We start from the raw sequence: 22,340 nt of genomic DNA on the forward strand, positions 1-22,340 counted from the left end.
TGTTTTCCTGTTGGTACCATAGTTTGTTCTAAGGTAATAGGAGCAATTTTTTAATTAATTGATTTAAATGGAAGATCTGCCTCAGAAGTGAAGAACCTGTGGTCCTCCAGATGTTAATACATAACTGATTTGTTTCCGTAGCAAAACTCAGAGTGAATACTGAAATTCATTCCTAACTTCTTTTTTACCTCAGGCTGCAAGCCAAACCAATGAGGCTATGTGCCTATTAAAACATTGGTGGGTTTGGTAGTACTTATTAACAACATTATTTACTTATTAGCAAGCTAATGTATCTTGTTAATAGCCTTGCGTGCCATCAGGATTCTCTTCAGATAACAATTGGCCTTTTAAGTTCTTTCTTACAAAAAAAAAAAATGAGGCACCAGAGGTTCCTTACTTGGCACTTAGTGATATATTTTAAGTGTGAACAAATGCTTTAGGAACCGGTGGTTTACAGTCTTCACAGTTTTGTGAGAGCCTGTCACACTGAAAGTAGAAACTCCAATGTACAATATGGGGACAAAAGCCAGTTTTGAACCAAGCCAATGAGCCCCAAGAAATCACCACACAGGAATTGCTCTTCTTTGCAGGACCTGGAAAACATCAGCAGATGGCGGTGTGACTGAGTCCAAAGTCTCCATTCACATAGTGAGGTCTATTAAATTGGCTATACCTGCAAAGTCTAGTGGCATCTCCATCTGCTCCCTCACTGGAGTTGAATCTAGCTGAGGTGGGCCTAAATATTCTCTAAAACCGCCAATTTATATCCATGAATTAATCCACAGAATTCCGCTCCCCACCCCCTTGGTGTGCCTTTTTCTAGTTTTGAAACTAGAGGATTATGGCTACAGCAGTGATTTCTCTGTACTTTAACAGCAACATAATTCTGTTTCTAGAAAAGCTGGGTTCTGTATATCCTGGTGCATTTGCTGGTGCTGTCCATGTTTGATTGAATCTTCTCTGGTTGCAGATGCTAACAGTGGGCAAGGTTTTGGATCAACTGTGATGGCCGCCATTATTGGAATTGTGGTTCCTGTTGGTAAGCATGTTTTTACTATATTTAAAGAGTGAGTTTTCCTGTTCACTTCCATTTTGTGGACCTGAACTGGCATAAAAAATTAAGAATGGAAGCAACGACGGAGAGTCAATTTGAGAAGTATAGTCTCCCTTGTGGCAACCATATATGCTTATTCCCTTCTCTCTTTTACTCCCCTAGTGGTAATTGGTTTGTTGTGCATGGGAGGGTATCTCATCTGGAGGAACTGGAAACGGAAAAACACAAAAAGCATGAACTTTGATAATCCTGTGTACAGGAAAACTACAGAAGAGGAAGATGAAGATGAAATCCATATTGGGAGAACAGCACAGATTGGGCATGTGTATCCAGCAGTAAGTGTCTGATTTTATCTTTCTGAATGGTCTCCTGGTATGCACTTTTATAAGGTGTGTGTGTGTGTGTGTGTGTGTGTGTCAAAACCATTAACTAGATTAGCTTCACAGTATAGAGGGAGGAGATGCATTTTGGTGTGAGCCACCAAAGACTGCATTGACCATGTTCATTATCTGGTCATGACCCTGACCCTCACCTCCAACAGCTGTATCTGCAAATAATCAGAACAAGCTAAAGCCTCAGGCACACACATGAGCTATATGGATCATTTGGGTGCTGCAAAATTATATCAAGTCCCTGAAATGCATCATGCAGGTGTGCCATTAAGGCTACAATTCTAAGCACAGTTATTGGGAATTACCCATAGGAATTACCTTCAAATAAAAAAATGTATAGGATAGATGTGTTTTGAGGTATGGAAGAGCAGGAAAGAGCAAGAGTAGCACTTCTTCATTTAACATGGGTAGAAATTAAGAGTCAGGTGCTTCCCATCATCCAGACTCTTAAAACGTATTTTTACAGTACTCTTGTCCTCTACCTTATGAGCAGCCACACTGAAACCACTGCACATAAATGAGGATGTCAGAATTCGATTCCGAATATTAAAACATTCCACTAACCCAGGGCTGGGGAACCTGTAGCCCTCCAGATGTAATACTACAGTACCCATCATCCCTGACTGGCCTCCACTTCAGCCTCCAAGTCTGGTCTGCTCTCTGCCACAGCTTCTTCCTGCTCAGCAAACCCTGTTCCCTCTTCAGCTTCTGACACCTCCTCCTCCCAGTCTGCTCCCTCTTCTGCCTCTGAACACTTGTGGCCGTCGTCCCACCACCAAACCCCTAGCCCCTGGGGCTTCCTTTAGGGGTTTCCCAGCTGGTGCCTCCCACCATTCCTCTGCATCCAGCTGGTCCATGACCCCAGTATTCTGCCCCACATTGTGATTTCCAGGAAGCAATTCCTTTCTTCCCCACATCACACCAGAACTAGAGGCACTGACACCTTTCTGTTTTCCTTCCCAACAGCGTGTAGCATTAAGCCTAGAAGATGATGGGTTACCATGAGGACCGCACCTACACCAACCCCACAGCCGGTGGATCGATAGATATGCACTGAACACGCTTGCTGTGGATCACGGAGTTCACTTTCTTTTATCTCCTTCTCTCCTTTAATGGTTTATTTATGTTGCAGAAGGGTAACCACAAAGTAATAATGAACTGCAAACATCCAAAGGATGTGAGAGTTTTGTATGTATAATCTTTTATACACCTTTTAAGCTTCTTGCACTATCCATCCCTAATGGCGAGGAGGCTGCTCTACTGTGGGGCTACTAACTCGGTGTATAGAACCAGCCAGACCCAAGGGTCGGTAGCATACGTGTCATTTTTAAAAGCTATATTTATAGAGATTTTGTAAATATGTCAGACATACTTTGTGGCTATCCATCAACATAAGAAAAGCAAAAAAGAGGTCTATACAAGCCGTTTAGGATATTTATTAACAAATTCTGGATATAAGGTTTGTTCTGTACATACACTTAGAGGATGAGAGTATTTATTTTTTTGTATGCTTGGCTCGCTGTGCATAGATTATCTGTGTATATACCTATCTACACTGGATAGGTATATAGACATATGCATATATAAATAAGTATATATATATAAATATATATATATGAATATATTTTAGAAAGACTAGCCCAGCTTTATGGGAAATAGGGTTATTAAATTCTTAAGGGATGTTTTGTGGAAGATTTTGCTTTGAAATCTAAAGCCTCTGAGTAAGGATTACAGCTGTTACAGTAGGATAGTCCATGACTGTCAAAGAAACAAATGTGCCCCCATAATGAACAAACCAAATTCTGTCCTGGCAGATGAACCAGCTCATGGCTTAGACGTCTTTGCACAATTGTTGCACTCCAGGAAATCCTCATAGGCCCATGAATTCTACTCACACACGTGGTGAACCTCCCAAATACAATTCCCCATTCGTTGTAAATGGAGGGGACAGCTTTGCACAGAAAGGGCTGTGTCCTCTCTCCACTGAAGTGAATGGGGAAGCCCAGAACCTCAGCACAGACATCGAGGGCAATGCCTGCAATCCCAAACCATTAATCTGGCAGGTTTAGACATACATTAGCAAGTTTAGGGTGCCAATCTTAGCATCTATTCAAAGAAGTCTCGTTAAGTTTAACTGAATATACAGTACTTCAAAGTTTGCATGTTTAGGATTACACTTAATGGGGGTGAGTTGGGTTGCTCTGCCCCATGGATTATTCTCAGTTTTCATTTGGTTATACCTCCCCCCCCCCAATAAAAAAAAAAAAACCAACAACACACAGGACAAAAAGTCAATGATAAAGGTGACAGTGGATTCCAGAGAGGTCATCTGAACACTTTCCTATGACAGATTTCTGTAGCTTTTGAACATTAAGACAATTGGCGCTGAATAATATTATGCCCTCAAGGGTATGTCTACACCAGCACAACTTTACATTGTTTTTTACTTCACTCTGATTAGCTTTGTGCTTTGTTACACTGGTCTTAATTTTTACCCATTTCCCTACATTCATGCAATTCCTCATGGATTTCCTTTGTGGGGTGGTTTAAATCATGGCAAATTCATGCTGCTATAACAGTTCACCCTTGCACCCATCTCTGTACCAATACAGTGGTACCTCGCTAGACGAATGCCTCACAAGACAAAAAACTCGCAAAACGAAAGCATTTTGTGATTTCAATGGAGACTCGCAAGACGAAGTTTCCTATGGCACGCTTCGCAAGACGGATTTTTTTTCGTCCCATAGGGTGCCTTGCAGGATGATTTTTTTTTCTGTCTTGTGAGGCACCCTATGGGAAACCGCACTTCAATGCGTTCCTATGAGAGCCGCTTCGCAAAATGAATTTTTCGCTATACGAAGCGACTCGCGGAACGAATTAAATTCGTCCAGCGAGGCACCACTGTAGCTTTAGTATGAGGTGGTGGAAGAAACTTTAATGCAGCCCTATGCATGTTTACTCGGAAGTAACTGAGCAATCCTAATTCCCAGTCTGCATACGTGGAGGGGTTTAGGGTACAGCAGAGTTTCTATCTGCTGTGATCAGTGAACCTGAGGTATGTCTGTGGGAATGTCAAGCAGCCTATATTATTCAAAAACAGAAATACCTTTTTTCTCTTTCTCAAAAAAGAAACAAGAGAGGTATACATTTGGGCAACATTAACAAGGTACTAACCTGCATGTGAAAAACACCTGTAGAATGGAATACTAGCCAGGGTGCCAAGATGCAAGCTAAGACAAAGACAGAAGTTGCAGAATGCATGAAAATATGCTGGTGCAGACATACGTCACACTTAACCTTAATTTAGCATAATGAGAATGAGCTGCAGCAAACCTCAGGCTCATGTTCTTCCTTTCTCCTCCAGACCAGCTGCTAGGAGGAATTTGGAAGCTTTCACTTCTGGTTTTAATTAATCACAGTTTGGTGCATCATCTGAACTGGGTCAACTGTGGTTAATTTTAACTGTGGCTATTTTGAAACAGCCAGCTTCAAACCGTAGTTAACACTAACCATAGTTTAGGGTGCAAATGACACACTGAACTGCTGCTCATTGAAATCAGAAGCAAGGGCTCCCAAACTCCTCACAGCCACACTGGAGGCAGGGAAGCACTCATTCATCCAAACATGTTGATCTGTTTTTATACACACCCTGTGCTAATTTCTGAAGATTGATTCATACTATTAGCTTGTGCGTCGGGACTTCACTTTTTTCAGTGCAATATGCTGCAGCTTATCTCATCATTGCTTGTTTATATAAAGCTGTTGTTTATTGCAACAGTTAGTACTCAGAATTTCTTCCTGCAAACCTTATCAGTAGTTCCTCAATGAGAAGATCAGTAAGGACAAACTTTCCCTGAAAGGCAGCTTGTCCACCACCACTGATCTTCCCCTGCAATCCATGGCTGTAGGGGAGCTTGGAATGTGTCCTGGGGTGCATTTTCAATAGATGGGCTGTGAGGACCAAAAAGATCCATGAATATGCATCCTTAAACATGTCCCCAGAATCCCCTGCAACATGTGTAAAGTTCCTCAGTAGACAAGTAACTGCAAAGGGTTCATTGAAGGTAGAAAGTTTGAAAATTGTTGAGCTAGCAGATATGGGAAAGCAGAAAATGTACTCCCCCAGAGTCCAGGACAGTCTGGCCATGATTCAGCCCAATATAAAAAATTGTTATCATTATTGTCACAGTGGCCGGAGTGGACTACTTCAGAGTAACGACGCTACGCAGCTCTGCATTTTATTCTTTTATTGGTGCTGCGTATTTACAGTGCTCAAGTCATTGCTATTTACACGGAGCGATGTTGTCAGTCGGTTTCAGAACCTCCTAATGGCTTTTGGCGCGTCTTTCTCCAACACAAAAGCTTTGGCAGACCCATCCTCTTGCCCCTCCTCTTCCTGCGTAATTCTGGAGTTGGGGGGATGGGTCTTCCCCCCTTACTTGCCCCTTCCTGTCCCACCTGGGACCCTGGCTCCTCTACCTTGCCTGAGCCTCGGACACGACTTCCTGCTTCCCCACTGGAATCGGAACTCTCCCTGCTTTCCCCTTTGCTCGGGGACGGGCTTGAACTCAGGAGGGGAGGGACTTCGCGATATCCCCTGTCCCTCACATCCACCCCCCTCCCAAGCTCTCCTTCACCCCTCCCCAGGCCCCCCCCATGTGTCGGTGACGACTGGAAGCCTAAAAACTCGGTGCTCTCCGAGCCCGTTGGTGTGAACACCTCCCCCCAGTCCTGCGAGCCCCCCCCTTCCGCCTGGGAGGACGGGAATCCCAAAAAGTCCGTGGCGTCAGAGCTGGTGGGGGTAAAAATGTTTTGCCAATCTGCTCCTTCCTCTGACTGGGTGGATCTTGGCGACACCCATACCTCATCCTCTGGTTCCTCAAACTCCGCTTCCCAGCGCCATGGTGAGCTGTTCTCCCGTGCCTCCTCCTCCTCCCCCTCCCTTTCCATGTGCCAGGGCTTGGGTCTGTGGGGAAAGAGGGCGTGAAATTCTTCCACCAAGAATTCCTCCTGTATCTGAGTGGCGGGAACCCATTCATTCTGGGACGGTGGAGCATCCTCCCATGCCATGAGGTACTCCAGGCCCCCCACCCCCCACCTTGAATCCAGGATGGCCGTGGCCTCATTGAGTTGCTCCCTGCTTTCCCTCTCCCCCCCTCCCTCGGGGGTTTGTTCGCTGTCTCTGAGCCTGCTGCTTTCCCTGTACGGCGACAGCAGCGATCTATGAAACACTGGATGCACCCTCATGTCCTCTGGCAGTGCCAGCCTGTATGCCACCGGGTTGACCTGTTGCGTGACCGTGAAGGGGCCCAGCCATTTGGGTGCCAGCTTTTTGCACCTCCCTCTGGTGGGAAGGCCCTCCGAGGACAACCACACCTTGTCCCCCACCCTGATGACCTCCCCTTGTCGCCTGTGGCGATCTGCCCCCTTTTTGTACGCTTCCTTGGCCCTCTCCAAGTGTTCTCTGAGCTGCTGGTGCACCGTCTCCAGTTCCTCTGCCCAATCCTCAGCCTGTGGGCCCTCCTCCTCCTCCTCCCTCTCCCTCTCTGGGAAAGATCTGAGGTCGCGCCCGTAATTGGCCTTAAAGGGCGACACCCCTGTGGAGACGTGCACTGCATTGTTGTAGGCAAATTCTGCTAGTGGCAAGCGATCCACCCAGTCCGTTTGCCGCTGGCTGACGTAGCATCTCAGGTACTGCTGCAGAATGGCGTTGACCCTCTCCGCTTGTCCGTTGGTCTGCGGGTGTCTAGCCGTCGACAAGCTGACCTCCACCTGCAGGAGGTTCATGAGCCGCCGCCAGAACCTGGAAACAAATTGGCGGCCACGATCCGAAATAACCCTTAAAGGTAATCCATGCAGTCTGAAAATGTGATCAACAAACAGTTTGGCTGTCTCTTCTGCCGAGACTGCCCTGGCACACGGTATAAAGTGACACATTTTGGACATGAGGTCCACCACCACCAACACTGCAGTCTTACCCCTGGACGAAGGCAGATCTGTGATGAAGTCCATGGACACCACTTCCCACGGCCTGTGTGGTGTGGCTAAGGGCTCCAGCAACCCTGGTGGCGCTGCTCTGACCACCTTCGCCCGCTGGCAGGTGGTACAGCCCCTTACATAGTCTCGAACATCTTCCCTCACCCCTGGCCACCAGAAGTGTCTCATGACTAGGTGAGTGGTCTTGTCCCTTCCAAAATGCCCCGCTGTAGGGTTGTCGTGCATCTGCTTGAGGACCGTACGTCGAAGCTGGGTGGTGGGTAGGTACAGCGCACCCTTGTAGAAAAGCAGCCCTCTGCGTTCTGCAAAGTCTCTTGCCTGCTCCCTCCCCCCTCTCAGTTCTCTGAAGATGCGGTTGGCAAATTCATCCGCTGCCGTCAGTGCTGTGAGTTCTGCCTCGCTCACCACTGCTGCTCCGCAGGACCATGCCGACGGGGGGAAAATGTGCCTTGGGGCTGGTGGCGCCTCCTCCTCCATGTACTCTGGCTTGCGGGAGAGGGCATCCGCCCTGACATTCTGCTCTCCTGGGATGTAGTGTATGGAGAAGTTGAAGTTCGAGAAGAACTCCGCCCACCGTATCTGCCGCTGGTTGAGCACCCTGGCAGTTCTCCAGAACTCCAGGTTCTTGTGGTCTGTGCACACCTGGATGGGGTGCTTGGCGCCCACCAGGAAGTGTCTCCAGTGCTGGAACGCCGCGTGGATCGCAAGAAGTTCCCGATCAAAAACTGTGTAGTTTCGCTCGGGCTGGGTCAACTTCCTGGAGAAGAAGGCACAGGGTCTCCACTCTCTGTTGGCGTCCAGTTGCAACAAAATGGCGCCCACAGCCTTATCAGAAGCATCTGTTTCAATGCGTAGGGGCGCGTCCTGAACCACGTGGAACAGGTTCTGGTCTGAGGCGAACACCCTCTTGAGGCTTTCGAACGCTGCTTGCGCCTCTGGTGTCCACCTGAACTTCTGCTTGCCTCTCAGGCAGTCAGTGATGGGAGCCGTAACTCGAGAGAAGTTCTTGATGAACTTCCTGTAGAAGTTGGCAAAGCCTAGTAGGCGTTGGGCATCTTTGCGCGTCCTGGGGCTGTGCCAGTCCAGGATGGTCTGCACCTTGTCCTTGTCCATTGCCAGCCCCTTGTCTGACAGCTTGTAGCCCAGGAAGTCCACCTCCTTGGTGTGAAACTTGCACTTCTCCAGCTTCACATACAGGTGGTTCTCCTTCAGGCGCTGTAACACCTCCCTGACGTCCTTCACGTGCTGCACTGGGTCGTTGGAGTAAATAAGGATGTCATCCAGAAAGACCAAGCATTTCCGGAAGAGTAGGGACCCCAGGACGTGGTGCATGAAGGCCTGGAAGCATGCTGAGCCCCCTTGCAACCCGAAGGGCATCACCAGATATTCAAAAGAGCCCAGAGGCGTGAACATCGTGGTTTTCCACTCATCGCCTTCCCGGATCCTGATCAAGTTGTACGCCCCCCTCAGGTCTAGCTTGGTGAAAATCTTGCCTCTGCGTGCCGCTGTCAGGAGATCATCCACTCTGGGCATGGGGAAAGCCACTGGCTCTGTCACCGAATTCAGCCGTCTAAAATCCACCACAAGACGGCGCTGTTGCGTGTCTTTCTTGTCCACCCAGAAGACCGGGCTGCCCCCTGCTGCCTTGCTTTCTCTGATGAACCCCCGCTTGAGGTTCTTGTCGATAAAAGCGCGCAGATCCTCCAGTTCCTGGTCTGACATGGCGTACAGCTTGGCTGGGGGTATAGTTGCCCCAGGCACCAGGTTGATCTGGCAGTCAAAAGGCCTGTGTGGGGGCAGGTGGTCGGACTCCGCTTCACTGAAGACCTCCTGCAGGTCCCAGTATGGTTTGGGTATCGCCTCACCCCCTTTGACGTGCATGGTGGCCACCGTGGCTATCGGAGGCCCCTCCCCTGGTTGGTGCTGCATGCAATGTTCCAGGCAAAAGTCCGATCCAAAAGTGATGCATCTCTGATGCCAACTTATGGAGGGGTCGTGGCGCGCCAGCCAGCTCATGCCCAAAACGATTGGGGGGTCTGAGATGGTGGTGACGTTGAATGCCAGTGTCTCTGAGTGCCTTCCAACCGTCATTCTCATGGGGGGGGTTTGATGAGTGATGGCCCCTCCCAGCAGCTCTCTGCCGTCAATGGTTGCCACGTGCAGAGGAAAATCCAGCTGCAGAAGCTGGATCTGGTGCTCTTCTGCAAAGTTTCTCGAGAAGAAGTTGGCTGAGGCACCACTGTCAATTAGGGCGAGGACCGTCAATGGATAGCCATTTGGGAGCGTGAGCGTCACTTCTAGAACCACTCCTGCTCTGGGAGGGGTGGGCTGGCTCTGCTCCTCTCTGTGCGGGTGGGTGGGCTGGGGCTGTTGTCTGCTGACTGTGCCTGGCTGCCGCCCCTTGTCTCCTGCAGCCAGGCTTTCCCGTTTCCCTGCTGTGGTGCTGCGTCAGTGGGGGAGGGCACAACCGTTCCCGCCTTTCCTTGCCACTCCCTGCGATGTGGGCAGTCTCTGAGGAGATGCTGGGGGGAGTTGCAGAGAAAGCAATTCCCACCCCTTCCCTCCTTGCGTCTTGGCGCCGCTGGGGTTTGAAAAGCCCGCGCGCGCGCGCTATCAATCTGCATGGGTTCCTGGTCCTGACTGGCCCCAGGCGTGGCTTGAAAGGGTTGTTGAGGGAGTGGCTTCTCCTGCGACCGTGGGAACCAAGCCCGCTTTGCGCGCGTTGCTTGCTTGTCGCTCCATCTGGATTCCTGCCTCACCCCCACCGCCAGAGCCGCTTTGCTCAGTTGATCCATATTACTGGGCTTTGGACCTCTCGAGAGCTCATCCTTCACCTCCTCATGCAACCCCAAGTAAAACGCCGCTTGCATTGGGGCAGACTCCAGATCCCACCCCAATCTGTGCACCAGCATGGTGAATTTCGCCCAATACGCGCGAACTGTCATATTTCCTTGGCGTAAATTATGAAGTTCCTCCTTAGTCTGGTCCATATGACTATCGGACGAATACATCGTTTTCAAACCTTCTAGAAATAGTTTGACATTCTTCATGCAAGGATTCCTTGTTGCAATTAACGGTCTTAGCCACTCCCTGGCCGCCCCTGTAAGGTGCTCCACAATAAACGCTACTCTGTGCTCATCATCAGGGAACTCATCGTGGTGCAGCTCAAGAGCATACACAATCTCAGTCTCAAAGCCCTGAAACTCCTTCGGGTCTCCATTGAACTTGCTTACTAGGGTCCCGGCTCTCCTTCCTGGCAGCACTTGGACTTGGGGTGCCCCTCCCGCCTTGTTTTTCTCTGCATCCAGCTTGTTTTGGAGGTCTACCGCCACCGCCCTTAAATGCTGCTCTTTTTCCTGGAGCTCTCTCACCTGTTCCGCAAGTTGTAGCCGGTCGTCCTGGACCTTCTTAGTCTCCTCTTTAGCTGCCTTCAATTCTCCCTGCGCCTGCAGCGACAGCTGTTGCAGTTCTAGCTGGGCTTGCTCAGCGATCTGCCGCCACTTCTCCGCCTCTGACACGCTCATCCCGGCAACTCCAAAGTAGCCCAAAAATGATTAGGAGGTTGCTGTCACAGTGGCCGGAGTGGACTACTTCAGAGTAACGACGCTACGCAGCTCTGCATTTTATTCTTTTATTGGTGCTGCGTATTTACAGTGCTCAAGTCATTGCTATTTACACGGAGCGATGTTGTCAGTCGGTTTCAGAACCTCCTAATGGCTTTTGGCGCGTCTTTCTCCAACACAAAAGCTTTGGCAGACCCATCCTCTTGCCCCTCCTCTTCCTGCGTAATTCTGGAGTTGGGGGGATGGGTCTTCCCCCCTTACTTGCCCCTTCCTGTCCCACCTGGGACCCTGGCTCCTCTACCTTGCCTGAGCCTCGGACACGACTTCCTGCTTCCCCACTGGAATCGGAACTCTCCCTGCTTTCCCCTTTGCTCGGGGACGGGCTTGAACTCAGGAGGGGAGGGACTTCGCGATATCCCCTGTCCCTCACAATTATCTTCTCTTCCCCCAAATAGTTCAGGGCAACACATGTGAGTCCCTCCTCCTTTTATCTTCTCAGCAACCTTGTGAGGTAGGTTGGGCTGAGAGTGAGTGACTGGCCCAAAGTCACCCAGAAAGCTTCCTGACAACAGGAATTTGAACCTTTGAGGTCTAATTAAACTTTTGGCTGAATAATTTATTACTTGTACCCCACCCATCTGACTGGGTTACCCCAGCCACTCTGGGAAGCTTCCATCATCATCATCATCTATTAAAAAAAACACCAAGAAGACATTAAAAGCTTCCTGATTCAGGGCTGTCTTCAGATGTCTACAGAAAGCCATACAAATGTTGGATTCATATAATTCTGTAGCTGTCCACTTGTACTAGGCCACTGAACCTCCAACCTGCAATTATTCTGGTTATTTTCCCTGCGGTTACTCTCCTGCAGCTCCTGTAAAATGCAAACTTTCCAGTTCATCTGTAGTCTTTTCAGACTGATCATGAGCACAAGAATCCCACTAGAACTGAACAGACATTTTGTACTGCTTAGTAGCCTCAAGCTGTAAGCCCTGTTAACATCAGTAACTTCAAACCTGGATTGACATTATGAAGGAATCTCCATTTTGCAGGAAACACTTAACATGATGTGGAATCGGGCATTTGATTTGAAGTTTATGAAGTTTATGAAGAAAAAATTGCTGTTTTTATACTTGAGTCAAACCTTCTGTCTACAAATGAGAAAACAGAAGTCTATTATAGAATGTGACTGTTTGATTTATAAAGACCACACTGTTGTTTCTATATCACTTTCAGAAAATAAGTAACTTTGCAAACATAATGGCTAACCCACTTGCATAAAAGAAATCCACTTGCACAATGGATACTCTTCTTATGGATTCTCTTCTCCCCCTTCTAGCCCCTTATTTGCCCAAAAAATTCTGCTCTGGAGCTCCCCTACCTCTCCAGAGCAGATTTTAGGGGACATGCAAGGGGACTGGAGGAGTGATGAGAAGACGCTCACTTCCACTATGTTGGATTTCACCTCAAGTTATTAAGTGATTACTTTTGTATGTCAAGCAGCCATTGCAGATTAAGCCCATCTGGCACGGTTTTCATATTGCCTCATGCCACCTCAGACAAAATGCCTCACATGTTCCACTGCAGACATGGCGTGATGTACATGTATCTATTTATGTGTGAACTCGGCATATTACACACTTGTGGTTTTTATTTTTTCAAAATCTACTGCAGAACACTTCCAAAACTATTTGATACTTGAAACTCAAGTTTGCATTCTTTCTCCAACAGATGCTGGTCTAACAAGGCCTCTCTTCTCTACTTTTTGACTGCTTTGGCACACATGACAGCTTGGCTTAGCATGATGTGCATGAGCTGGAACAAACCCAAATGAGCATCAGGCTCACACACTCTCCCCCTCCCCTCTCTTCCACCGATTTGGCTGGGAGGAAGACTTTGGCACTGTTTACTTTCATTTTTACTGCCTCTCAGGCTATATGCATATTAGCAGCTTAAAACGCAGCAAGGTCCTTTTTCCACACTCCTTTTCGAGTCACTATTTTTTATTTTACATCACTATACACCTCAGAGTGATGGAGCAGGGGTATCTCCACCCAATGCTTGTTATCTAATTTGTTTCCCTACATCAAACTATTCAGTTAAGTTGTCATCTACACATGTGCAACATGTACATATCTCAGCTTAACCACAGTTTATACTTTCAAATTAGATGGAAGCTGATTTGAGAGGAAGTGCATTAAACAGCATTATTTCTCAAGATACATATTGCGGATAACATCATTTGTATTTGGCTTCAAAAACCAGTGGTGTGAGCATACTGGAGCAGGAGTAAACATTAATAAGTACACAGTCTCAGTTGGTTGTTGGATGCAGACTAAAAACTGAATTATTACAAACGGGTCAATTTCAAACCATGGGTGAGTTGGCTTGTTAAATTAAAATAAATTTAATTAACCAGTGTTTTTTGTAAACCACAATCCTGGATTCGCATCCAACAGCAAGCCAAAAAATGAAAAGTAAACACCGCTGAAGTCATTCTTCCCATTGTGCAGGAAGAAAGGGAACAAGAGGTGTTTGTTTTCTAACATGCATATTGTACTAAGCCATGGTTTAGCATGACATGCAAACCAGGTCAGAGTTTCCCATGTTTTCTGGTATCCGTGGTTCATATCCCAGATGCAAAAGCAGTTTATTAAGCAGCACTTGGGAGGAAGGCAATAGTAGTTACTCATGAAAATGTAAGGATTGTTACACCTGCAGTAGTCAGTGCACAGCCCTTTTATCACAGTCAATCAGCTGTTTCACACATCAGGTGTGAGGAGCCTTTGGTCTGCCTGATATTGCAGAATTATAACTTCCATCATCCCAGAGCATTGGCAAGGCTTGCTGGGGCTCGTGGGAATTGTAGTTCAGCAACATCTGAGTGTCAAAGGTTCTCCACACCCAGTATATATTACTTGTCTGGTATGATGACTCTCCAACTGAATGTTTGAACTGTTCAAGTATTGTTTTATATGAAATCTGTGATAGTTCATTCACACGTGTGAGTCATCTCTTAATGACAAATGAGTGATGAAATCATGTTTGAACTGGCCATACAGGTCCCATTAAAAGAGTGTTTGTTTGTTTTTTAAGGATGTAGTATAATTTGCACCTTCAGAAAGATATGCCCTTTGTTTATAACATGTATTGAAAAACACATATTTCCCATTTCTGCTAGATTTTACAAACAGAAGCCTATGAGTAAATACATACTTTTGAAGAAAGCTGGAGATGGGAGAAAAGAAAATGTGATTCAATTGTTAATTTTACTACAAGGTCATGCACTATGTGCATGAAGAACAATAACAAGGAGAGATCTTTGTATGTAATAACTGTAACTAACCTCAATCTGTAAATAGATTTGAAGGCTCTACAGTTTTGATACTTTTTTAAGAAAAAAACAATAAAAACCTTGTATAAATCCCGTGTGTAAAAAGGCTGGAATTCCCCACCCCCAAAATCATTGTAAATTACTATGACGTGACATTTTCCTGCTTTCCAGATTTGTAACTAAATCAAGTCAATAACCAAATTTTCTTTTAAAAAAAGAAAGAAAAATAATTTGTTTTCCATGTGTTAATTGGGAGCGTTATAATCTTGTTTAACATTGTAACCATTTCTGACCTCTGTCTTTGTCATATGGAAGTTCCATTAGGATGCGTTCTTGCTTGGTGCCTTTTGTGTTTCTGTTTTTCTGAACAAAAGGTCTAGGGATTTGGGATGCGGGAGGGCTCTGCTATTTATAACATTTGCTGTACTTACATCAGTAGGGGGTACTGAAAACCAAATGAATACATTTGTAAGACAGTGCACTGTTTCTAAAGAGATTAAATTTTTTTATTGGCAGATTGTAATGTGTTTTGTTTAATGACACCCACCACCGCTGAAGAAAATATCAAACTGCTCCTTGACAGATTACATACACAAGCCTACACATGGGTTTAGCACAAATAGCTAATTTCAGTATGAACACAAACCTAGGTTAACCATTTGTAGGATGATGTCATTGGCCTAAATTGGGAGCAAGCAGGACTAACGCTTCCACCTTTACAAAAATTATTTGCCTTGATTTATATTTTACATGTCACAGGTGGTTATTTACAAGCTTGTTCTGACTCATGGACTTTAACATCAGAGTCTTCCTCTCATGAAACTAGTCTGTTCTCTCAATACCTGTACTGTACTTTTTAGCTACTTGCAAAGAAAAGCTGCTTAGGCTACACTCCAACATCTATTCACTTAGGAGTAAGTCTCATTGAAGTCAATCATACTTACTTTATTTATTTTTTAAAAAAACCTTTATGCCAGTGCTATTGTTCTAGAAAAAGAGACAGACAACATCAAATGGTATAGCCAACTTCAAAATAATTAGAAAACACTCTTGTTTTCTAATGACATCTATATTTAGTAAAACTTGTTTCTGTCATTTTTTAAAATTGGTTATGGATTTCTTATCATGTGCACATCTGCACTGGGTTTTGTTTTGTTTTTTAAGTATACATATGCCGGGGTAATGGGACCCAGGTGGCGCTGTGGTTAAACCACTGAGCCTAGGGCTTGCTGACCAGAAGGTCGACGGTTTGAATCACTGTGACGGGGTGAGCTCCCGTTGCTTGGTCCCAGCTCCTGCCAACCTAGCAGTTCGAAAGCACGTCAAAATGCAAGTAGATAAATAGGAACCGCTACAGCGGGAAGGTAAACGGCGTTTCCATGTGCTGCTCTGGTTTACCAGAAGCGGCTTTGTCATGCTGGCCACATGACCTGGAAGCTGTACGCCGGCTCCCTCGGCCAATAATGCGAGATGAGCGCGCAACCCCAGAGTCGGTCACGACTGGACCTAATGGTCAGGGGTCCCTTTACCTTTCCTTTATGCCGGGGTAGGGCGACTGTAACACCAGTATAGCTCTCTTCTCTACGTCCCCACACTCCAAATGTGCTATATCTGAACTGCACAATGTGCTTTTGTCTTTCGAGTACGCACTTGGAAGTTTCCCAAGGGATGGAATGGGACATACATTCCTTCATCAATCCCACAAACACACCAAATGGGATTTATAGTTTTGCTGTTCACGGAAATGCTGTGGATTCAATACAAATTCAAGTGTTCCATGCAAATCCTAAATTAATCCAGTTTATACCTACTTGGTGACCCAAAGTCAATGCAATTCCTGGCACCAAGTTTGTTGCTGTACCCTGAAAGACCATAAACAGTTCACACATCCTGGCTGAATAGTGAACAATATACCGTAGTTTACACAATGTCTCAGGACTTCAGTGCCTTTAGCAACTTTGCAGAAACAAGACACCATACAGCCTTCTCCATCGCTGTATCAAGGAGGCACTGGATAAATTTAGGGTTGCTCCTGAGCATGTACCAAACGCCTTCCCGTCCTGCGCAAAAAGGAGAGCACGTCTGAGCATATGTAGGGGGCAGAAGGCTCTTTTCAAAAATAACCACCAGAATTTAAATCGCACCCCCTCGCGGATTTGTAACCTGTCAGGCACTTGCCAATATGAAATTCTGGATAACCGGGCAACCCCAACTGAATCACTGCCAGTTATCTCGTGTTAGGAGGACCTTGCCTAGGTTGGCACCCCATAAATGCTGAAGCTCTTCCCTCGCTCTCTTCTGAGCGTTGCTGGGTATAACCGCAACGTTTAACGGGGCTGGAAAGCGATCGGTAGAAGCATTTCTTCGAAGCAGGACCCCATTCATTATTTTTAATGGGGCTCCCCTTTGCGACGGTGCAATTCACAAATACAGCACGCTAAAATCCTGCTTTGAAATAATAACAACAACAACAATTTGCTTTTTATCGTTGTTAATAACAATTCATCCCCCAAAAGATATAGAATTCCCATACCCTATTTTGCCCTGCAATAAACAAGCAAAAGCAGGGAAAGAGCCCGGAAGCTAGGCAGCCTATATGAAACTATAAATAAGTCTAAACATCGACCTGGGTCTTGGCTCCACTCTACCTAACCTTCGTCATCACTATGGCGAAAGCCCTTTGCACTTTACATTGGAAGTTAAAGCAGCAAGCAGGACATTTAAAGTCGGAAGTGAACATATATATTGACAGCGATGGCGTTCGACTCTATACCTCTTCTATCTCTATGGTTTCTAATCCGCGCGTAAGCGAGTGAGGCCCGCGACAAGCAAAACCTGCCGTGTCCTTGATTCTTCCGTGTGCGCCTGCGCAACCTTTCCCTTCGGTGACGCAAATTTCCCGCGCTCGCTCGCTTGCAAGGAGCTTCCCGTGCGCGGTGCATGCTGGTGTCTCGACGGGCCGGTGGGGCATATGCAGCCATGGCGAGCGATTTCTATTTGCGTTATTACGTTGGGCACAAGGGGAAGTTCGGCCACGAGTTTCTCGAGTTTGAGTTCCGCCCTGACGGTGAGGTTCAGGGTTTCCGCTTGGGGAGGCAGGAGGGGGGCTCGCCGGGGATATGAGGCCTGGCGGGAGGGAGGGGCGAGGGAGAGTTGCACACGGGAGGGAAGAAGGGCCTGAGGAGGGAGAAGAAACCCCCAGGGGGATGGTTAGCATAGAGAGGCAGGAAGGGGGTATTGCTCGTTGAGAAAAGGGAATGGGGTCGGGGGAAATTACCCATTGCTCGAAGAGAGGAAGGTGGCTCCTGGGGAGACCTGCATTCAGTAACAAGAGGGGTTGGTTAGTGGCAGGCTAATATGTGAAACCCTCGGGGGTAAAGTAAGTTACAGTTTTTGACGGAGGGTTTTTGAGAGCTGTCTTTTCCTGCCGGTGCAGGAGTGCTAGAAGAAGATCCTTCTGAGAGCTTATGGTGAGAGGAAAGGAGAGGGAAATTAAAGAGAAAAGTATCCGCTCTGCTGGGAAGGCACTGAAAAGCTGATCGTACACCCCCCCTTTTTTTCCTGTTGGTTGACTGAGGAGGGAGCAAGTCACTCCTTATAGTGATCCAGAACACTTCCCTTTGCCGGGAGCAAACTCTACTTGCGAGTAATGTTCTTTGTGAGCCTGCAGAACTTGGGCAGGCATCTCCAAACTCTGCTCTCCAGATATTTGGGGACTACAATTCCCACCATCCCTGACCACTGGTCCAGTTAGCTAGGGATGATGGGAGTTGTAGTCCCAAAACATCTGGAGGGCCGAGTTTGGGGGTGTCTGATCTGGGATGTGTGGATGCTGAACAGAAAGGGCCTCAGAAACCAGGTGTTTTTAAGTCACTGGGCAACAGTTATCTCCCTGACCTGACTTTCATCCCATTGCCTTCTTTAGCCCCTTCAAGACTTTGCAGGCACAAGTTTAAGGGGGGAAATGTAAATTAAATTAAGCCTAAGTTCTGTATTGCTTTGCTGCTTTGTGTAGTGTAGTGTTGAATGTCATATTATCTCCTTCAACAGGGAAACTGAGATATGCAAACAACAGCAATTATAAAAATGATGTCATGATCAGAAAAGAAGTAAGTTGACTGTGTTTAAATAATTCATAGAATTATTGTGTCCTACAGCGTGAGTTATTTGGGTACCTCACAACACAAATTAAAATATAAGTGTAATTTAAATGTAAGTGTTAAAATCTGGTTAATGCATATTTAATTTAATTTTTATTTATTTAGTTAATAAAAACAAATTAAGCAGGTGGAAAAATCTTGATATCTCTTGTATTTTATCTGTATTTTTGTGATTTAGAGTGGCCAGTGGATGTCTTGAGTTTATATAACTCTGTATTTAATGCAAGCCATTAAATTTGCCTGTTATTTTCTTTTACTACATATCTGATGTTTCCCTTTTTGCTGTATTATTGAAACTTGGACTCAAAATATTAAATTGTAGCTAGCAGAATTTAGCTTTTTGTTTCTCTACATATCTCCACACATCTTAAGTGTATGTATTTGGATAGTAAAAACCTGCAAACTACAAAAAATGCCATAAATAATCTATGTCTGTATCTCAAAAGTATCTAGTATTCACTCTATAAATTTGTTTGCAGATGTTTTGCCCAATATATGCTGAGCTCATTCCAGTGGATAGCGAAGCATGAATTAGTTATTGATCAAAAAAAATTAATACACATACTTCAACAAGAAGGTAGTGGGCAAACGACATACACTTATTTCTGTACTAGACTTTATTTTAAAGTTAAAATGCTACTATTTACATGCTGCTCTAGGCCTACGTACACAAAAGTGTGATGGAAGAGCTAAAGAGGATAATCGATGACAGTGAAATCACGAAAGAAGATGATGCATTATGGCCGCCTCCTGACAGAGTTGGCCGGCAGGTTAGCAAATTCCCGGCTTCCCATATAAATATTTTAAGTTGACAGGGTGTACAGCAGTTAATTTGTACACTTGCAGCTGCTATTTCTGTAAACAGATGGGTAGAAATCTTCTATCTATTTCTAGTGAATAGTATATCTTGTTGGAGTAGATCTTGAAAGATATCTGGGGAAAAGTTACTGGAGGTGGGAACGAGGCATTCATATCTCTCCTCTCTCTCTCTCTCTCTCTCTCTCTCTCTCTCTCTCTCTCTCTCTCTCTCTCTCTCTGTAGGTGTGAAATTGTTATTTTATTATTGATCTTCAAACAGTGCTCTGAAATTATTTATTTATTTATTTTTCCAGGAGCTTGAAATTGTAATTGGTGATGAACACATCTCTTTTACCACATCAAAAATTGGTTCTCTTATTGATGTAAATCAGTCCAAGTAAGTGCTCTTTGACCAGCCACTACAACCATTGTGCTCATTTTGAAGACTATTCACTATGCTAGTTTTGTTAGCGGATTGGGAAGAAGGTGAGGCAGAAGCAGTGCAGCTCTGTCCAGTTGTCTTGCTTAAGATGGCCTCTATAAATGCTGTACCATGTATTTGTGGCCAAGCTGGAAATAGTTATAACATTGATTTTAGGTAAAGGTAAAGGGACTCCTGACCATTAGGTCCTGTTGTGACCGACTCTGGGGTTGCGGCGCTCATCTCGTGTTATTGGCCGAGGGAGCCGGCGTACAGCTTCCAGGTCATGTGGCCAGCATGACCAAGCCGCTTCTGGCGAACCAGAGCAGCCCACGGAAACGCCGTTTACCTTCCCGCTGTAGCAGTACCTATTTATCTACTTGTACTTTGACGTAGTTTCAAACTGCTAGGTTGGCAGGAGCTGGAACCGAGCAAAGGGAGCTCCCCGTCACGGGGATTCAAACCGCCGACCCGATCAGAAAGCCCTAGGCTCTGTGGTTTAACCCACAGCGACACCCGCGTCCCTAATAATTTAGCAACCCTGAAGAACAGCATATATAATTTGTCTCAGCTGTGGCATTGCATTATTTGCTCACTCATTTAACTCATTCTACCCCAAGGACAAACAGAAACTTTCATAAGCGCCCTATTAAAGCCACCTGGTTTATCCCCAGCTGCTAAAAGCCAGCCAAATAAATCTTGCAGGACAGTGGTACCTCGGCTTAAGAACAGCTCTGTTTACGAACTATTCGGTTTACGAACTCTGCAAAACCCGGTTTGTGAACTTTACCTCAGTCTAAGAACGGAAACCGAACAGTGGAAGGGCACCGGTGGCGGGAGGTCTCATTCGGGAAAGCACACCTCCGTGTAAGAATGGTTTCGGTTTAAGACTTCCACAACAGATTAAGCTTGTAAACCACTGTACTACCAAAAGATGCTTGAATTTTGACAAGTGGCTAGGAGATTCTCATACTAAGTTCCTGAAACAGAGTATGATTATGAGTTTGGTCCATAGCTGCCAAGTTTTCGCTTTTTTCGCGAGGAAGCCTATTCAGCATAAGGGAAAATCCCTGTAAAAAAGGGATAACTTGGCAGCTATGGTTTGGTCACATAATATTTTTTTTAAAATATTTAATTTCTCTATTTGTTTTTCCTTTTGCACTTCAGGGATCCAGAAGGTCTAAGAGTGTTTTACTACCTTGTCCAGGACCTCAAGTGTCTCGTCTTCAGTCTCATTGGATTACACTTCAAGATTAAGCCAATTTAAATTGTATGGATTTAAATTTGTACTGTAAAGTTTCTTTCGGTGGGGTCACTTTCCATTCCTTATCTCTCATTGGTTTTATGTGTGTCAGATTTTTTACAGAGTGAATTTAATAAATGCTAAAAACCTTTTTTTCTTTTAATAGAATGTGTTTGTTATCAAGACTAAACTTTTGGGAAAGCATGAAGGTTTTTTAAAAGTATGGCTGGCTTAATTTCTGCTGGTAAGTTAAGAGGGAGGGTCAGCAACACAACAATATGGACATTTTTAAGTATCTGTTAACCCTTTTTAGTGAGGTTTTAATGAGGATTAGATATTTGATATCCCAGTGCAGTATTGAGGCTGATTCTCAGACGCCAACACCATTAATACATGGAAGAGCTGTTTCATACATTGCAATGAATGTATGTCTACTTGCTTTGAAACATTACAGCTGGGAGTAGAATCCCTTCTCCAGAGTTCCAGACAAGTGCAAAAAGAAGAAATTTCCACAGATTGGATAACAATCTCCACTAAAAGATTGTTAAAAGAAGGTGTTTGTTAGGTGCCAAAGGACAATTGATATGAAACCTATCTAAAATAAAAAAATTCCTTCAGTAGCACCTTAAAGACCAACTAAGTTTTTATTTTGGTATGAGCTTTCGTGTGCATGCACACTTCTTCAGATACTGTATCTGAAGAAGTGTGCATGCACACGAAAGCTCATACCAAAATAAAAACTTAGTTGGTCTTTAAGGTGCTACTGAAGGAATTTTTTTATTTTACTTCGATCCAGACCAACACGGCTACCTACCTGTAACATGAAACCTATCTGATACATAACAGGAGCGATGAGCAGTGAAGTCGTCAAGTTTGCTGCTGAAACCAAATTGCTTTGGTATCAGGGTGGTTAAAACAATAAGGGATTGCAGAGAGCTCCAGAAGAATCTCTCCAAATTTGGCAAATGGACAGTTAAATGGCAAGTGCAATTCAGTGTAAGCAAGTGTTACACATTGGGACACACACACAAAAAAAGATTTTGCATATATGCCCATGGACTCTGAAGTGGTGGTTTCTGACCAGGAACAAGAGCTTGTAATTGTAGTGGATATATCAAAGATGTCAACCCAGTGTGCAGCAGCTGTGAAAAAGGTGAATACTATGATAGGAATCATTAGCAGAAGGACTGAAAATAAAACTGCTGTACCAGCCTTATGTGCAAATGCACTTGGACTGTGTGTTACATATGTTTTAAAAATCACCCTTTCCCTTTTGACACTAAGGTTAAAGGTAAAGGACCCCTGGACGGTTAAGTCCAGTCAGAGGCGACTATGGGGTTGTGGCGCAAGTATTGTTAGGGAAGTGGGACTCTGGGGA

General features: G+C 45.4%; 2 protein-coding genes across 2 annotated transcripts in view; both read left to right on the top strand.

The window, feature by feature from the left end:
• The window catches only part of LRP8 (LDL receptor related protein 8), a 190,191-nt gene extending 185,023 nt beyond the window's left edge, over positions 1-5,168 (top strand). The window contains exons 17-19 of the mRNA XM_035123356.2: positions 971-1,039; positions 1,217-1,389; positions 2,413-5,168. Coding sequence (XP_034979247.1) covers positions 971-1,039; positions 1,217-1,389; positions 2,413-2,451 — 281 coding nt within the window. The 3' untranslated portion in view covers positions 2,452-5,168. The remainder of the gene's footprint in view (positions 1-970; positions 1,040-1,216; positions 1,390-2,412) is intronic.
• Positions 5,169-17,248: 12,080 nt separating this feature from the next.
• Positions 17,249-21,113, top strand: MAGOH (mago homolog, exon junction complex subunit). Its single transcript, XM_035122090.2, has 5 exons — positions 17,249-17,407; positions 18,391-18,449; positions 19,160-19,270; positions 19,613-19,695; positions 20,887-21,113. The coding sequence occupies exons 1-5, from the start codon at positions 17,281-17,283 to the stop codon at positions 20,984-20,986; spliced, it is 480 nt and encodes a 159-aa protein (XP_034977981.1). The 5' UTR covers positions 17,249-17,280; the 3' UTR covers positions 20,987-21,113.
• The last annotated feature ends 1,227 nt before the right edge of the window (positions 21,114-22,340 follow it).

This window comes from Zootoca vivipara, chromosome 7 (genome assembly GCF_963506605.1).
Source record: "Zootoca vivipara chromosome 7, rZooViv1.1, whole genome shotgun sequence".
NCBI lineage: Eukaryota > Metazoa > Chordata > Lepidosauria > Squamata > Lacertidae > Zootoca > Zootoca vivipara.